This window comes from Leptosomus discolor, chromosome 6, assembly GCF_034619465.1.
Source record: "Leptosomus discolor isolate bLepDis1 chromosome 6, bLepDis1.hap2, whole genome shotgun sequence".
Classification (NCBI taxonomy): Eukaryota; Metazoa; Chordata; class Aves; order Leptosomiformes; family Leptosomidae; genus Leptosomus; species Leptosomus discolor.
The window spans coordinates 3,295,303-3,314,918 of NC_141396.1; the positions used below are offsets into that span (position 1 = coordinate 3,295,303).

At 41.7% G+C, this 19,616-nt stretch overlaps 1 protein-coding gene across 1 annotated transcript in view; it reads right to left on the reverse strand.

Annotated features, from left to right (window-relative positions):
• DOCK1 (dedicator of cytokinesis 1) overlaps nt 1-19,616 on the reverse strand; it is a 311,635-nt gene that overhangs the window by 266,149 nt on the left and 25,870 nt on the right. Inside the window, exons 3-12 of the mRNA XM_086466312.1 lie at nt 16,221-16,261; nt 14,106-14,161; nt 12,723-12,819; nt 8,866-9,014; nt 5,534-5,669; nt 4,253-4,410; nt 3,628-3,709; nt 3,056-3,191; nt 2,669-2,741; nt 32-174 (exon numbers count right to left, since the gene is read on the reverse strand). Of these exons, the coding sequence (XP_086322438.1) occupies nt 32-174; nt 2,669-2,741; nt 3,056-3,191; nt 3,628-3,709; nt 4,253-4,410; nt 5,534-5,669; nt 8,866-9,014; nt 12,723-12,819; nt 14,106-14,161; nt 16,221-16,261 (1,071 nt within the window). The remainder of the gene's footprint in view (nt 1-31; nt 175-2,668; nt 2,742-3,055; nt 3,192-3,627; nt 3,710-4,252; nt 4,411-5,533; nt 5,670-8,865; nt 9,015-12,722; nt 12,820-14,105; nt 14,162-16,220; nt 16,262-19,616) is intronic.

The following is a 19,616-nucleotide window of genomic DNA, read 5'->3' on the forward strand; positions in this document are numbered from 1 at the left end:
CACACCGGTGTATATAAAGAACTGTACGTACCCTGACCCTTGTGGTTAACTTCTTTAGCAGCAATCACTTTGTTTATAACAGTCTGAAGGAAATCATTCTCCCCTGCCACCCTGGGTGAAAAACGGGATGATATGTTCAGCTGCTTGTGTCGAATGGCGTCATCCAACGCTAGCCTGGAGGATGCACATGACGACCAACACCAGGAAACAAAGGGTCACAGAAAACCAGAAGTCACAGTAACAAGGGAACACAAAAGATCATATCACAGTTGTGACAAAGAGTATTTATTAGTCAACGCAAGACAAAAGACAGGAAAGGTAACAAGAAAGACAGAGGGAGATCATTAATCAGAAGAATGCTGATCTACCACAGAGAAGTACAGCACTCCTGCGTTGTGACTTCTCCCTTCAAGGACATGCATGCACAGGCCCCGGGACGCACGTCGTGAGGACAGGAGGATGTCTCCCACCGAAGAACCCCCCGTTAAGCAGTGAAAACCCATACAGGCAGATTTCTCTTTAACATAACATAGCAGGTGAGCCCTGCAACACCTCCAGGGCCACTTCTGTCATGCTACAGGTTAAGCAGCAGTGCACACCGTCTGAAGGAAAAGCCACCCTAAATCCCTCAGAAATGGCACAGGAGAAGAAAAGCAGATAACTCAAACGTTCTGTTAAACTTGATGAATAAATGAAAAGATGGAAACCATAAACAGCAGCATTAAGTGTCATTTAAGTAATCTTGCCAAGTGCTTTTGACAGCCATTGTGTTGGTGGCTAGTGAATGAATACAAACAAACAAAGATATGAAAACAGAATTGCATGTGGTACAACAGAGGCAAAGCATGGGACGAGAAGAAAAATGTGGCTCATATATACAGCCTAAGTCTACGTTGGAAATAATGACACCAGTATTCATCATGTGTTTTCACATTATTCATACTCTTTGGAATATACTTTTTCAGAAGAATGTTTTAATTTAGTACGGAAAAGAAAAAAAAAAAATCACATTGTACATCTTTTCAAAAAGCTGATTTATATATACAGAAAAAAAACAAATTAGCGTTAATGGAGCAGAAAACTAGATGTTCCATTAGCAGCCACTTTGATACACAAAGATTCATTTTCATTGCATACTTCCACACTCACTAAAAAAACAAGCTTGCTATTGTTTACCACACAATAAACGTACCATGAACACACTCCTCCCTAAAAACCCCTGTTCTCCTTGAAAAATGGAACTGTGCTTCTGACTTTCACATTAACACCCCCTACACCACTCCAGCGACACCGCTGCACGCAAACGAAACCGCTTCGGACACGAGGCCTACCCCCGCTCGGCTCCCCATGGCGCCTGCAGACCTTGCAGTCCTCTCACTGCCCTACATCTGCAAACCACAAGGGCTTCCTGAATTAAGTCAGTTTCCCAAAACAAAGTTAATTTGAGATTACGCTATTTCGAGCTTATTTTCTTTTAATATTACTAAAAACCCTCGGAAAAATATTGATCAAGGAATTTAGCTAACATGACTATGTTTTGCCTTTTTGAACGGATGGCAGTCTAACATTTCACACAACGGGAGAACTAAGTATTCATATTTTATGCACATTTATTTGACTTATCCCTTCATGGAACTAAAAAAAAAAAACCTGTGAACTATGGATGGAACAGAGTTATTTGCCACACATTCTCTTTTGTTAATAAGCTTTTACTTCTAAAAGCACTTTCTCTGCACACATCTATCTATTCACAAAAATTCAGGCTATTAAACCCATATTTCTTAATACGATTTTGTGGCTTGAAGTCAAAACTGATGTTTGATATTACATTAAATTCATACATGTCCGTACTTTAGAGGACACAAACTCCCTATCTGCTATTAGCTAATTTAACGATTGTAAAACAGTATCTGTCAAACTCCACGTCAGCACCTTCAGACTCACCGTGGAAAGGTTTGCAGTTTTAGGTGACCAGAAGTAAGACAAGGTCCACGTGCCAGATGTGTCTCCTTGATTCTGTGAACCAGCTATAACAGGTACGTGCAGCAGACACAACCTCTCCCTTACCATCCAACCAAAATACCTAAGGTTTCTGGTAAAAGTCTCACAAGATAAAGCTGAATAATGAGCAGACCTCACAGGAGGTATATCAAGCCATCCTTCGAATTCTCAGCTTTTGTCTGTACTCCAATTACTGTGGCTCCTACTATGAAATTATATCTACTACTAAGAGAAAGATAAATGCTGTCATTTACTAATTTCACAGAAGTCACCTGCAGTGGATGTCGCTAACACTGCTAGTCTTTATCGATCTCCGGCAGAGCTAAACCAGCAAGGCCCTTATTTAAAGCATTTCACCTCCTACGCCTGATCACCCTGACATCTTTAAACAAAAAGAAAACAAGACTGCAAAACTGGGAATGCATGCTTTAAACTCAAGACTTAAAAACAAAAGCTTCTGGGGTTATCACTACTACAACAAATAGGAAATTATCAAGAAGAAAGATTAGTAAGTACTAATCAAGATAAAATATCACACTGAAATAAATTAACTTCAGAGTATCTACAGAACACGTCTTCCAATCGAAAGGTTTTTTTGGTTTTTAAATGAAAGTTAAAATCTTAACTCTTTCATTTCTGCTCATTCTTGAAACCATTCCCTACTTACGGTTGAAAGGGTATGAAGTGCTGTTTGTCCTCATCATCAACTTTTCCATTTATGATGTCAGTAACATCCATTACTGAAAACAAAAACAAAGGATACTGAATTAAGTCATCAGCATGGGAAGAGGGGTGCTGAGGGAATACCCTGGGGGACTGGAAGACATGGCGACTCGGAAGAGGGATGGAGTTACCAACAAGCCCAATTTCAGAATCTCCCTGTAGAATGTCGCAAATAACCTTTGGCATCTCTGGCTAACACAAGTCCTGGAAGCTACAGGAAGCTCTACAACACAGCAATCAAGTTGATTAACCTGGACCCGGGAACAACCTTGAGTTTATACAACCCCACAGCAGCGTCACACACCCAACCTTCTACGCAAGAAGGAGTTACCTGCTACTCCGAAAGGTCGCCGCAGCCCAGAGGTGAGTTTTCTCGTGTTGTTGTCCCTCAGCTCCATCCTGCCCACTCGCACGATCTGACAGACAAAACTGATTTTCTCTCTTTTCAGATCTTTGCTGCCCAGGTCCTAGAAACAGCAGTTTCGTCAGATTACTTTACAATAATTGAATTTTAAGTTCCATTTCAGTAGGCAGAAGTTTTGCTGCTTAGCATTTGCCTTCGCTGTGCTAGCCTCTAGCACCAGGGCAAGCTCTTCTCAGCGTAAAGGAGTTTTTGTAACAGTACTTAAACATCTTATCTTGACTTCTGCGTCAATTATAACTGCTTAGGAGGTCAAATCATTTCTAGTAAGCTAAAACTTCAAAGAGCAACTTTAGTTTTTTCAGCATCGAGAATATTTTGCAGTCACTTACGAGAAACACCTCATGTGAGCCTCCCCCAGGATCATTACCTGCAGGGGTAACGCCACACTGTCCACGCAGACCATGACATCCCTCGGTTACTCCCAAGCTATGACCCAAGTGCTTTAAAATTTGCCAGCTGAACCAAGCGCACGCACTTACGGTGAACACTGCCCGAAGGTTATGCAATCTGTCTATATCTTTAGGGAGTCCACAGCTTGACCATCGCACCAAGTAGTTTTCACTGCAAGAACAATATTTTTTGTTTAAATGGCTTCCTTTAACCTCAGCAGATAAAATCAGCTTCAGAATTTACAGCAGACTATTTCAAACCCGATCTACTTATCCTAAACAAATCAGTATTTACCTAGTGGGGAGCTGCATCTCCCTTTGTGGATATCATTTACAAAAAGCAAGCAACTCCTCAGCAAGTGTAAGAATTTCTCCTACTTCCTGCTGTAAAGGAAGCAGGGGATGTAGAAACCGAACTCTGAGACTGGTGCCCAGGCTGCTGCTAAGCGAGGGCACACACGTTCACGTCTCATTTAAACTCTGCACTTGGGGAACCACAGGCACAGCGTGCTGAGGGACGGCGCCGCCCCGAAACCCACCCAAGCTGAAGAGACTTGCTTGATGCTGGGCCGGCGACAAAGTGCTGCTGCGCTGTCCCTTCCCAGACGACCCTCTCCTAGAGCTTTCACAGAAATTTGACTTTCATCAACCCTCTCATCTTGTCCCTACGACTGAGTAAGCACAGATCAGGGAGTACGCTCAGGAGTACACTAACCTGATAAATTTCGATTCCAGCGGATCATACAGAGACATCAGGACTTCAGCATCTTCTCCTATTTTACAGACTACATTTTTTAAATTTACAAATAAAGCAAACGAAGGAGTGGCAGCAAACTTGGCTTGCCTGTTGATGTCGATGTTCTGTTTCTGAGACTGTAATTCAAGAACAGAAAAAAACCTGAAGTTTAACTTAGCCTAACGAATATTCATAAAAACTCTCCTAAAACCTCTCAGACAGCTCTCAAAAGCGAGGTAAACAAAGGGAGGAAAAAATAGAGCCTCAAATATACCTGATAAAACCAGGACATTTGTTCTTCGCTTTGTCTGATGTTTTTCTGACAGGTACAGAGTGCCAAGAAAGACCGAAAACAGTGCCATTTCTACAGGTTACCCACCCCACGGACTTCAGCTCCCATGAACTTGCCACAAACTACTTTACCTAGGCAGCAGGGAGGAACGCACACGGGACAAAAAGGAAACCGTCCGAGGCAGGGCCAAAGAAACAACTGGATGCAAAAATCTAACAGTTTCAACCCCGTTTAAACTGGGGTATTTTCACACCGAGTTTGGCACGGGCTGCAAGCGCGTGTATGGCCCATCAGAACTCAGCAGGACGCGGTAATTCATCAAGTTGCACCAACACACCGAGGAGCAACTCCTCAGGAACACCACGCTCCACGAACGGCTGCCGACACGGGCAGGACTCCTTACCACAGAAATGTTCGTCCTTTCAAAAATAAGGACTTGAATTGCAAAGCAGCTGACTGTTCAACTCTGAGAATGCCTTTAAATTTGCCCCTTGTATTTCAACCAACAAATTTCCAACCAACAAATTTCCAACCAACAAATTTCCAACCAACAAATTTCCAACCAACAAATTTCCAACCAACAAATTTCCAACCAACAAATTTTCAGGATGGGCGTACAGAAATCACACAAACATGATGAGGACAGGATTCTACCTGATTCTCAGAAATAAATTCTCATGACAACCCAATACCCAAACTGGCTCCATATGCGTCTCTGATACCAACCTATAAACGTAGCCAACTTATTGATATAGGGCTTAATCATAAATTCTACTAAGCCCTTTAAAAAGGATGGAAAAGACAATTAAATAGCCTAAGACATATAAGATCTTCCAAAATGTCTATGCCTGATAATTCCTCATAAATGTATCAAATTCTTCATTACCAACACTAAAAATAATGGTCACCTCATAGGTTTAGCATCTTATGTTTCAAAAGGAAAAGCCACAGTGCTTAGTATGTCTCACTTTTTCCTCCTGCAGCCTCTCTTCGACTTGCTTGGAAGCAATTTCATGTGCTCTGAAAAGGCTAATCGTGCTGGTCTGCTCTGGGTCCAAAATATTGCCATCTTCATCTCTGACAACCAGATCTAAATCAAGAATTCTAAAGAAACAGAAAAATATCCTTGTGAATTAACAGCGCTCAAACAAATGCTTTAAAAACACCTGCCAAGTGTTTATAGTCACTCACACCTGACATAGGATAGAGAAAAAATCATCTGATACATGATAAAACAATTTAACATGTCACCAACCCCGGAGATAACCATCCCTGGCTGGAAGTCACTTTTTCCCACAGCGCAGAAAGAACCGATGTAAATGAAATTACAGAACAGCTGGGGAAGTAATTTCTTAAACAACTCAATTTGCAAGAGACTTTGTCTCTTCCTCTGATTCATCTGACAGTTTGAACAACCAACCACTGCAGTCACATCACGTGCAAATTGGTCAGCTCATTTCGGGCCACTCCACATCCTCCCCCAAAGCAGGCACGTTCGTGTTTTAGCAAAAACCTACGAGACACAAGAAACCGTAAGTCGTTTCCCTTTACTTAAAGCAGCAGCCAGATTTCTGTCAGCAGGGTGTTAACGTCCATGATTACCTTCTGCAGAGAGGAAGGTTTCTGCCATAATCAAATCCAGCTTTAGGAAAGCCCTTTCACATTTTTCCATGGTAGTACAGTGGTGGCAGCAGAACCAAGGATTAAAAAAACCTCAGGTCTAGGTTGACCCGCATTTCTGGACCCACCTTCCCCAAGACTGACCTCCTCACCTCCGCTTCAATACATAACGGTCCCTATTTTCTTCTTCTCACTCTACAGCCACCTCTCGCGATGGAGCTGCTGTAACTTTGGTTTTGAAATATGTTTGATGAATGAGCTTAAATCAAACTTGCAGCGTCCGATAAAGCACACAGAGGTTCACAGTTCATCTGACAGTAAGTCCCCCTCGGACACGACCCCCGATCGCTTGAAAAGAAGGACAGGAGCTGTGGCAGATGAAGACATCTTTCATGTACTTAGAGGATCACTCCTCTCCCCTCCCTGACAAGAGGGAAACCTGGAGGTGTTAAAACAAAAGCCTTGAGCTGGGTCAATGCACAAAATCCTCCAATTAATTGCACTGCTCGCATCCAAAGGTGGATGAACGTCACTCAAACGAGCTGCAGAGCGCAAGTTCAGAAACAAACAAGCTCTGCTTTGTAACCGGACCTAGTCAGGACGAAACTCTCTTAAGCACCCCAAGAACACCAGGCTCCCAGATGAATTTTGTGAGAAAACGGTTTCATCATTGAAACCAAACAGAAAAGCAGCCAAAACCATCTTGCTCCTCCTCCCTACTACTGCTTCCTGGACAGCAGCCACAGCAGGAGACGCACCCACTGACCGCTTGTCTCATCACTGTCAGCCCTGGCTGAACAAAAGCAGAGTCCTTCTGCAGGAGACACCTGCCTGGACCAGAGGAAAAGGTAACTCAGAAATTCAGAGAAAGACCCATCACGCGGCCTACGACACACCAACAGGACAAGAAGGTTTGCACAGACTGTCAGATAAAACAGACGCAAACGCTCCTTTGATTTAATGTCTTTGTTTTATCCTTTAACTTGCAAATGATGCTTGGAAAAGAATCGAAATTTTTTTCCCTAAGCGTCCCAGTTACAGTTTTTTGCAACGGAACAAAAAAATATGTTTTCACAACAAAATTACCTGACCTAATTTCAGGGAAATATTAAAAATCAGATTCGTAGCACCATTTTTACTTCCTCGGTTATTTTGACAACAGGCAGTAAAATTGTTGTCTGTCTTTACAGAAAAAAAATCTTATTTACAAATCAGTACTTCACAAAACAGGAAAAGTTAGGATATGATTAGAGCAGAAAACATTTATAAAACGCATAACGAATTCATTCTCTTTGGATATTGAAATCATCGTTCGTGCTTATTTTAGACAAAAGCGAATGTATGACTATATTAGAAACATATGGTATCTTTCAGTTGTGAGTATTTACTCAGAAGTTCAAATTCACTTCCCTCCTGTACTCCACAGAGAATGTTCTGATCACTTAATTAGTCCATCAGAACATTATGAATATAAAGCACAGCGCAAGATGTTCCATTGTATTTGAACGCTGAGCATCTGGAGGTTATTCAGAGTAACTTTAACCAACTCCTCAGCCAGATGGTAAAATACAGTAGCCAAACAAATAATATCAACAACATCTGGTTAATTGTCTGCTGAGGTACAACAGTCCATATCTTGGATTATGAATGCAAATTAGTGACTGAATGCAGTTACTGATGATTGGTTTTATTTTTTTATTTAAATCGCAGCTTTTGCTGGTGAAGTGCACGAACAGAAATAGGGCAAACTTGGCAGTTCTTAAGGAATAAAACACAAATAGCTGAAATCCGATGAGTTATTTCCATCACAAGGGAATTAAAGACGGGTTTGCTGAAAACTTTTTCACCCCCCAGGTGCGCAGGGCTACAACGCTGTCTCTCAGGACTCAAAACGGGGCTTCAAATAATTTCCTGATTGAAGAGTAAGATATGATTTCTCCTTTTCAATCAAAAAGGAAAGTCGTAACTGTACAGACAACCCATAACCCAAAACCTGTACTTAAAAAAAATGTTGCTTCAATCCAGACCACTGTTCGGAGAGTTAATACATCTGAATTACTAACACACCCAACATATGCCACCTATACTGCCGGTTTCGGGGCGTTTTGGTAAGTATCTGCTTCACAATTTCCATTCTCTTCTGTTAAACAGACACTTCCGTTTATTAAATCTGTCTGTTAATCTTCTGGTACAAGCTGGATACTATACAAGAGAGGAACAATGAGCTAAACGATGCTTCTGAGCCAAATCCCTCAACATTACATTACAGCTAAGTGACTTCAGGGCACACGCAGCTGGTGGTTTTGAGAAGGCGACAACTGTTTATGCTGCAGAAGCAAGTAGAGTTTAAATTATATTTTGAATGGAGGCAATGCTTGCACTTTTCAATTGACCTTAAAAATTACAACTTCCTACCGGTACCAAATCGACACCATTGTCAAGCGAGGGAGAGAGTTACATACGGATCCCACTTTACATGTTATAATTTGTACCATTCTTTAAAAACACTCTACCGACTTCATGCTTTATCTTGCTAAAACAGGACTGTTAACATCCTACCATTACATCTCCATAAATAAAGGAATTAAAGAATCCTGCAAGAAGGGGATGACAGCTAACGTGTGCTACACAAGCTGATTTGGTTTTAAGCATAACCACTTGGAAAACAGCCTCCACAAACCTGTTGCCATAATCAATTTTGGCAGTCACTTTCTTCTTCAGTTCTTTGAGCTCATCCTGGGGTAGGGTCCCAGACAGTATTTGAGATCTCCACTCAATAAGGTCATATATCATGTGCCGTACGCTGCGAAACATTTCCCTGTTGTCTTGCTGTTTGGAGGAAAAAGATGGGTCGAAGTTAGTTTTGAAGTCTGCTGAGCATCTTTTAAATACACATAATAAATTGCAATTATAAAATACAAATCCAAAAGGGTAAGAGTCTACAAATAGCTTTAAAATAGGAGCCCAACTTTCTACAGCACAGAACGCTGAATACAAAGAGTCTTACACGCTGCCTAGGTATCTAAATAAGTGTAAATGCTTGTGTTTGTTACTCAAAACCCAGGTCATACTGTGTTCAGAACAGGCGTGCAAGGCCAAGATACCCTGTTCTTGGTTCACAGAGTAACTTTGTTCAACGACCCTCTATACTGAGTAGAACAGGACTAAAAATGCTGCATTTTAACAGCAAGAGGCCCAAGTTCTGCAATACCCCATCTGCAACACATTACAGATCCTTCCCCCCACCCCCCAGCTAAACCTTCAGAATAACACTTTAAAATTCCTCCGTGTGCAAATCCTACGAGTCCGCAGGTAACATCTGAAGGAAAGTGAAAAACCAGGAAAGCACGAAACCTTATGGGAAGTTAAATACCTTAATTGTTTATAAAGGCTGGAACTATGGATATTAAACAGTGCCAGCTGCACACACAAACTTTCCTTGGCAACGTTCAGCTAAGCTAGGACACGGGAAGATAAAGTTCCAGACTTACAATGGAAGAAACCTCTTTTCCAGGGCGTTTTCTATACGTATCCCCATAGACACATGCATTCAGAGACAAAAGATCAAATCTTTAACCACAAACCAGGATTTGACATGTTGGTTTAAACTGTGGACAGTGCATATACACAACAACACGCAAACAAACAACACTATGCAGAACTGAAGTTGCAGAACCATGGCCTTTCTATTTTTATTGTGCAAGGTAGCATCGAGACAAAGACAACACAAAGGCCCTGGATGCTTTGATCTTACCCAGAAGCAGCCTCTTTTACTGTCTTTATAACCCACAAAATCTAAGCCATTAGTTCAATACACTCTTAAAAAGAATACATCCTTCTAAACACCTTACTTCAACGAATTATTGAGGCTACGCATAGCTATCTTTCATTCAGACTACACCTAGGCCTTATCTGACTGAGAACAACTGGAATAATTCAATAATTAAAATAAAATTCTCCGCTATATATAAAAGGCAACAAAAAACCGCAGAAGGCGCAGGAAAAGAATATAATGATTCAAAGACTCAGGGAAAAAAATATCTAACTGTGAAACTTAAAGACTTCAGTCTGTTCAGATTATCAAAAAGCTGACTTGATTATAGTGTAAGAACCTTCACAGAGAGAAAATACCCGTTATTAAAAGCTCTTTAACGTAGCAGAGAAAGACACAACAGGCACATATGGCTGGAAGCTAAATACAGACAAATCCAAATGGGAAAGAGGTTCATGATTTTCGACGCTGCAGGCAATCGTAAACTAGTGAGATGAAGGACACACCACGTCCTCTGCTATCTGCAAATCAAAACTGAATACTTATTCAATATTCAAACACAAATTACAAACTGAATAATGGCATAAGTGTGGACATTTAATGACTTCTGACATGCAAGATTTGGACAACACGGAATATCCCTCTAGTCTGCAGAGTGACCAGCTTGAAACCAGCTACCTCCAGTAAACCAAACCTCCCTTGACAAGGCAACCCCAGTGCACCAATGCTCTTTTTGGCAGCTGACCACATGCAAATAATCTACCAGATATCCTTGAGATACAAACCATAAACAAACTCATTAAGTGATCTACCCACTCAGACAAAAGCTGTAACAGGGACTGGAACCCCTTCCACTACCGAATTGAGGCCAGTGGTGGCATCACACCTTGCCTGCTCTTGAACTCAAAGTTATCAGCAAAGCACTGCGGTCCTCTTCAGCTGTTCTTATGTCTTCATGAAGCAAATGCATGACAAATGAGATGTTAAGGAATGGTTAGAACAAGCGATTCCCGCACCAGAAGAATTTTATCATTTCCTAAAAGGTACTGCTACAAAAATCACAAGTTTTGGTAAGAAAACATCTAACAACGTCTCTTGCTCCTCCTTTCTTACTATATGTACACTGCAACCAAGTCTTGTGCGACGGGGCCAGGCTCTTCTCAGTGGTGCCCAGCCACAGGACAAGTGGCAACAGGCACAAAGTGGAGCACAGAAAGTTCCACCTGACCATGAGGAAAAACTTCTTTGCACTGAGGGTAGCAGAGCACTGGAACAGGCTGCCCAGGGAGGTGGTGGAGTCTCCTTCTCTGGAGATACTCAAAACCCGCCTGGACGCCGTCCTGTGTAACCTGCTGGAGGTGACCCTGCTTTGGTGGTGGGTGCTTTGATCTCAGAGGTCCCTTCCAACCCCCACCATTCTGTGATTCTGTGATTTCATACTCAGGGTAATCCCCAAAACAAGACATGAGGGTCAAAATATAATCCTCACTGTTCTCAGAAGCACCTACCAGTGGAACCAAGGGTAAACCTGTACTCAGTGCCCTCTCTAAATTCTGCTCCTCCAGGCTTGCTTCTGCCTGTCTACGTCTTCCTTGCTTCTCAACACATGACCTCTCTAGTATTACATCACATTAAAGCTCTCTCTTTAATGTATAATCTGTTTCTCTTCATATAAAATATTATCCTTCATCTCATCTACTGCAACACTACATCACTTCCAGCATACTAAATTTTTAATCTTTATTTTCATGGTGGTGATTAAAAACCACATCAGTCAACACAAACATCTTCATTTCCAGTTAGTGTCTTCATTACACAGCTTGCACTTTTACGATGGAAGATTTCGAACATATTTATAAGAAACAGAGACTGCATTAAACCCTACTTTAAATATAAGACTTCCACGTTGCCCCTATCTTGTTACAGTGACCTTACACAATGAGAGCACGAGAAGTCTGATCTAGGATACCTGGCCTCCTGCAGCACGCTCTTGCTTTACACCTGACTGCATTCTTAAGCGTACATTTGGACACTATTTAGACCTTCCTTACAAGCACTTTTCATCTGTGTGGTTTCATGGCTGTTGTATCTTTCCAATGTCCCATCTGAGAGACTACCAAGGCAAACGCCTATTAAGAAGTATTTCTAAGAATATATTCTTATGTGCTTGCAACTTCTACATACGAAAACTAAAAATTAAACTCAGTGTAAATTGGGAACAATCAACTCCAAGTTCAAGAATACTGAAAGGTAAAAGGCATACGCTGATGATTTTTCAAAGGTTTAAATTTAAACCCTCAAATCTGACACCAAATAGTCAGGTTTTTTTCATAACACAGGTCAACAGCCTTAAGAACTGCCCTCAAAACCGTTTTCCTCTTTTCTTTAACACAATTTTCTACAGATTTGGAAAAATCTAATATAGATCTTAAAAATCCAGTCCATTCTGTATAACAGCACCCCATGAAAAAAGGGTCATAGTTGCTCAACAACTTGTTGCTAGATCAAGGTGACCCTGTAAAAACGTGATTCTGCACAAGAATGAAACAGTATTTGAGAAAACACTCAAAAGAAACAGTATTGAGGTTCGTGCCTTAACACAGAAGATGCTAAATGGCTTTTCAGCATTAAAGGTAGGCTTCAGAAACCGTAACGGACACAGAATTTCATCGATAGCTCCTTCATACTTCTCCTCTACCTTTCACAGCACCACTCTTTTCACAAACCATGTACTATTGTAAATGTTCTCCTACGTTGATACTCACCACGTATAACTGCCGCCATATTATAGACCATTCCCGCAGCGTTGTGGTAACCTCCTGGATCAAGGGGAGCTCGTTGGGTATGACTGTTTCGTGTTGTCTTAAGAGGAAGAGAAAAAAAGTTTGAATTAAGCAGTACTTTTGGGTAGAATCATTCCTAAGAAGGAACTCTTCATTTCCAAAGACAATTCAATAACGACAGGATTGAAAATAACATCACTTACTATAAATAAGTTAACAAAGATACGGGAGAAGCAGTGTACACCAGTACGGCCACAGCTTGGTGGGCTGAGACGATGCTGCTGAGCTCACGCTTTTTTCCCCCTCCACTCCCCTTACTTCTACACTCAGAAGATAAGGATTTTGATACATACCTCACCATACCATTTGTTACTGAGACAGTGATTTAAGAAGAAGCAACCAAGATGATGCACAACCTACAATGCCATGATACTAATACGTAATTGTTTTTCAAAATATTGGTCTGGCAAAGAAAAATTAAGCATGTGAGTCATTACCGTTAAGTTTCTGTATGACTTGTTTCAAAATTGTGCCATGGCAGTAAGAAACAACACCTAGATCTTTTAATATTTCAGAAGTAGGGTACTTAAAGGCAGTTTTGTAATCAGCGAGAACGATGTCATTATGCAGCAATCTCATGATTAGTAGTTTTATCATTTACATATTTAACAGTGTATAAAAATAAATCAGGCACAAAGAAATAAAATACTTTAATCCTGTTTCACTCCATTTCATACTTGGCTAATTATTTATTAATTTCACTCCACTTTTTTTTTTTTTTTCTTCCCTGGGATTTGGTTGAGGTTTTTTCCTGTTTTTTAACTCAACTTTTGTGCCAGTGTTAGGAACTTTCACATGCATGTCCAGCAAAGCTGATTTGATGTATAAAGACCTGAACTTTAACAGATGTTAAATAACAAAAACCAGGCCAAACCATTTAGTGTTGCACACATCAGGGAAGGGAGCAGGAAAATCACAAAATGAAATTGGAATGAAAGCAGGGGGCAGGGAGCAGAGGAAGGTAATCTAGGTAATTATTGGTCGAGATAGTAATAAAAGATATTTTTAAAAAGGCTAATTATTAATTCTTCTGAAACATTTACATTAATACAGAGAAAGTTATGCTTTAGCTCAACCATATGACGATGCAGCTAAGGACAGCACTAGCCAGAAGCACTGCTGATGACAGCACCCTTGAACTTGAGGTGAGTTACCAATTTAAAATACTTTTAAAAAGAAACACACACATTTTTGTCATCAGCTCCTTAACTAACTAGAAACGAGTGAAAGTTATCTGATAATACACAAAAATTACGTAGATACAAATAGGAAAATGGATTTTCATTATTTTCTAATCAAACTTACCCTTTGCCTTCAACTATTGCTTCCTTAAGATGAATATATGAGGCAGGAAAAATGCCCTTTGAGAAGGAGAGAGAGGAAAAAAAAAATGTTTTAAATAATCAGTTGCATATAACATTTTATTTATTACCTAAAAATATGCCAAGACACATTGCCGGGTCTGCAGAGCCATTCACATAAGCATCAGAGTAGTTGTGTTACAGTGTTCTGTTTTCTTTTTAATGTACATTTACATTTTGTACAGCATGTCTTTTCAATAAGGTGTTACTGTAACCTTAGCAAATACAGACTCGGTGTTTTTAAACTTCTCTTCACAACATCAAAGAAAACAGCAGTGATGCCCTGTCACAAGTGGTCCTAGAAAGCAGTATTTCCTCCCCAAATTCAAGATACAGTTTGCCACAATTCTCCAGGTCCCTGGATGATTATATACAGATGCAAATTAAAACAGACTTGCTCTTGAAAGCACAGAAGACAGATGATTGTAAATAGTTCTACTCCAAAATGACATTTTGCCCGTAATCCAGGTCCACTGCTTGCTTTTCCTCACGCCTAACCACGCTTTCTTACCCTGCTGTAAGATGTTGCTTCTGTTCCCACAGTGTTTTCTCCAGTGTTTCCAGTTAAAATAAACACAGTGTGCGAACAGGCAGTATACCAGGCTGCCCTTCTGGGAGACAGCCAGGCATGTGCCACGCACAGAACGCAGGTATCCTGCTTTGCAACCCATAGCAGAGACTATATATAACGTAGTGTCTTCCATCACCAACCTACAACAGTGCTACAAGGCCAAAAACCTCTTCAACAGGCAGTACTGCCAAAGACCAGTACTGCTTTTCTGAAAATAAAAAAGATCTAAATTCATCTTGAGACTCCAGAAATACAATAATAGTTTCAAAATAGCGTAAGCTCATATTAAAAAATAATTCAAGTCAAGTAGACAAAGCAAGTTCCTCCACCTCAGCGGTGTGGCAGGTGTGGGACTCACCTGGGAAATTCTTATCATCTGGGAATGCAAAAAATGAAATTCTCAGAAATCTATGGAAACTGGGGGGTGGAGGGGGTGGGGGGGTGTCTTGTTCTCCCAGTAAAAAAATTTTTAAAAAATTTTTTCAAATCACTACATCTAGCAGCAGTCAGACAAATGCAGCAACGCGTGGAATTAATTTCAGCCAGAAGAACGTGTAATTGCTTCTTAGGCTGTACAAGGCACGTTCGTGAAATACGGTTCGTAAGAAATTCGGTGTATTTCCAAAAACAGAAAACATCAAAATAGAACACAAAAGCGAATAGGGCTCGTTCGGAAATGGGTGGGATGAACCACACAACCCAGCTCTGTACTTGTAGACATGCAGACGCAACACAAAATGCACCTCTGTAGGCAAACATTGCATTTTAAGTGATTTATTTTAAGCGAAAAAAGAAGCAAAACCAGAAGTTGCTTAATTCTGGTTAATTACTACTATAAAGTAAAATGCTCAAAAAATAAACCACAATGTTACAACCAGTATTTGTGTCGTTTCCTTTCTTTTTATTCCAGAAAGGCTGCTATAAACAGCAGCCCTTTAAGCACACTGAAAGTCTAACAACCAGGCAAAACCACCCTGCAGAAGATTACTCCCCCTCTTGCAGAGAACGACTGAAAATCACAACGCAGAGCTCCGTGTTGCTTTCCAAGATGCAATTGCATTTTACGAGTAATACGCTACTGAACAGAGAGTGAAGCAGAGTCAGCCTCTCTAAACGGATCAACTAGAACATAAAGTTCTGAACTCTTTACCGAGGCGCAGGCTCTGACACACCAGTTACTGCAGAAAACAAGCTGACGCACATCAAGGCATCTACAGTGACTGCACATATACCCTTAACTGCAGAAAACAGATCTGCAACTCAGCTTTCAGGCCTTGCTAAAATAAGTTGGATTAACTTGAAAAATTCACATTTACCAGAGGATGAGGCTGCACACCAGCAGTTATTAGAGAGCAGTGGGCACACGGTGAGCTGCTCCCATGCAGCACTGTAATACATGCCTGAGATCTCCGCTGTAACAACACACCCGATGCCGTCATACATCTCCATCCAAGAGAAAAATGAACACTCCACTCTGGCAACACTTACCTTCTTGGATTTTTTTCGTAGCGTATAACCTCTGTACCAACCTAGGAGGGGAAAAGGGAATAAGCATTAAAAAGTTCATTAAAGTCACCTACCAGCTGTTCCTTCTCAGCTCAACAGCACCTTAACATGGTTTCTGATCATGCTTCACCCCCGCCAACACACACAGGCACACTCCACCTGAATTTAGATTCTCCACAGGATTAATATCCCAGCTAAAACAAGTCTACTTGGAAGCTATAAAAATCAGAGTGACGATAATCAAACTGATGGAGAAGACTACACGGCAGAGCTGGCCTTTTACACGATGTGTTTAATTGTCACTCATTTGATTTTATTTACTAATTTACCAACATAAAACCAACTTAAAGAGCATTAACTCCACAAAAATGTACCGTTTGACAAGCTCGATTTTAAAACCTATTTAAGTTCTACAAATGCCAATTTCCCAACGTAGATCAGCCATTTGTCATCTCAGCAGAAAACAAGAATACTTTGAGATTTACGACTCACACACTGCCACAGAAAAGCAAGGAGTCCTCCAGCCCTAATTCAGCACGAGGCAGCAAACACCCACCCCGCGGCAGCCCCGATGCCGCGTGGTTATTGAGCCTGTGCCACACTCCTAGGCAGGTGGCCAGTGGAAAACTGCCTCATTTATGGTGCCACCAGCTCACGATACATCTGCAAGCAATCACCATTACAGCTTTTAGCGTTTCTCCAGCCATCCCGCTTCAGCGTGACCGGATAACCGACGCAAAAACACAACCCTACAAACTACAGTCGGTTTCCCTCATGGAAGACACCGTGCCAGGGAAAGCAGATGAGATCTTCTGTGCAGGCTGCCCCCAACGCAGGGCTAGCTTGCTCGCACGCTTGCGCTGGGGCTAGTTTGTATTTCAGCGTGCCTGCGCCACGGCTCGCTCGCTCCATCCCGCTCAGCACCCCAGGGAGCCCCCCCAGGTGACCAGAGCTGCCCTCCGCAGCGTTTGGAAGACTGAGCCTGGGTGCAACACCACCCCCTCTAGCCCTGCAAACAGGGGTTTTGTACAGCAAAGCATCCCTCTCCAGACAGCAGCACAGGTGAGGATGGGGGAATCACAAAGCAGATGTGGAAAAAAACCTACAGTCCCACTCCTGATAACAACTAGGGCAGGAAGAAAGTTCAAGGAAACACATGCTGATAAAGTCATCATCTACACTCTGGGACTGGGAATAGAAATGAAAGTCTCAAGCACGAAGGATTCTTCAGTCTGGTCTCCAGCAGCAAAAAGGTAAAATGATTCTCGTCTTCACACTGCATCAGAAGCCCATCCCCCACGATCACTTGGCGATGGTTACTGCTATCTTCTTTAATCTGGAGTCTACCACCATCATAATTCCCTTCCCTACAGAGGCTACAATGGTCTCATATCTCGCATTTCCATCACTTTCAGAGGAATATCAACAAAAACTGTTGCTGCAACAACCATGAACGGTTTCAGGCAAAAAAGGCAAAGTATTTCTGCTAGCGCTCACTCCGCTGGCTGAAATCTGTGCACAGACATGTAAGAAGATGAAGAAGTTCTTCCCTGTGAGATTGGTGAGGCACTGGCACAGGTTTCCCAGAGAAGCTGTGGCTGCCCCCTCCCTGGCAGTGCTCAAGGCCAGGCTGGATGGGGCCGGGAGCAACCTGGTCTGGTGGGAGGTGTCCCTGCCCATGGCAGGGGGGTTGGAACTGGATGGTCTTTAAGGTCCCTTCCAACCCAAACCTTTCTGTGATTCTGTAGCAGCTGGAAATACGCAGCCGTGTAAACGCCCAACTAAGAAAAGGGATGTCCTGGTTTGGCTGGGACAGGATCCCAGCCCAGCCATGCTGGCAGGCCGTTAGCAGTTCCAGTCAGCCAGGGCAGCTGACCTGAGTGAGCTACAGGGGTAGCCCATCCCATCATGTCATGGGCGTTATAAAGGGGGAAGGTTGGCTGAGGAAGGGGAGCTCCTGTGGGGTTCCTCCTGCTCCTCCTCTGGCTTCTCCCTGCTCCCAAGGCCTGCTCTCCTGTCGACTGACTGCTGCATGCCCGTTTGGCTCAGCAGAACTCCGTACACCTTTGTTGGTATTGCTGTTGTTTCATTAAATCTGTTTCACTTCCACCCCGTGGGGCTGCTCTTCTTTTCCCAATTCCCCTCCCTGGCTGGTGAAGGGTCATCAGGTGACAGAGCAACTGTCCCAGTTTAGCTCCAGATACTGGCTAGATGTAGACAAGGAACCAATTAAATATTTGTGTCTCTGTTAAAGCTGCAAAAGACAGCCATTGTTTCTCTTGAATGATGCACCTATTCACTCCACAGTAACCCAGGTAAGGTATCTGCTGCATTTAAAAAAAAATAATAAAAAACCAAACCACTCTGCAACTAACAACTAAATGTTCCCACGGTATCAGGAATAACTTATTTGAAAATACTTATTTGGGAACCCAAACTCCCTTCCCACAGCAGCACTAGAAATTTGCTCTGCAAACATGGAAGTTTGGTTTTGAGGCTGGCTCACTGTTATATTTAATAGCTACTCACCTTAGTAAGCCACATTCATTGATTGTATGTTCCCTTTGCCCATTCCACCAAATAATGCAAATAAACACAATTAAGACAAAGATCTGGCAAGTCCTAATTCAAAATGTGGCAAATATTTGTTTTGGGATGTCTGCTATGAAATGCAATCCTTCTCTCCTGCAAGATGAAGGATATTTATCAAGTCCTACCGCTGTGCTGTTTGGCTTTTCCTGTAAGGCTCACGTGAGAAGGAGTGAGAAGAAGTTTTTCTAACTGAAACATAAAACTGTCTACATTTCTACCTGAAAGAAAAATAGTAATTTGGCTTTCAACATCAATTACTCCAGAAAGTAGCTTCGTCTTTGCTTTGCTTCCTGGAAGAACAGAACCTTTAAGATTTAACAGTGAAATATGCACATGCTTTTCCAATCTCATAACTCCCATAAAACTATACAGGCTGTTTTCAACAAGCCTGCAACTTTACAGGATCTGCATATTGAATTACTTGTACAAACTTTCTCCTGCATTTCAGAGAGGGAAAAAAAGTTTCCTTTGATTAAAATTTAGAAGATTCAAATGTCATAGTAATAAAAAATTCCAGAAGAAGTTCTGACTATAGGTAAAAAAATAAATAATACTTTAAACGCATAAGCAAAGTCCGTCTTAGCAATCCATTCCAGCACATGGTAGCAACATGATACCCTATAGAAACCTGCTTGTCCTCAAAACAGGGCTTCTAGGCTATGCATATGAGACCAAGCCCTCTCAGCTTCTCAGCCTCTTTCATCTGCAGAGAGAAGACCTATTGAGCAAGGATTTACCATAAGCTTTTCTTGACAACAAAGCAGATTCAGAAGAAATTTAAAAAAA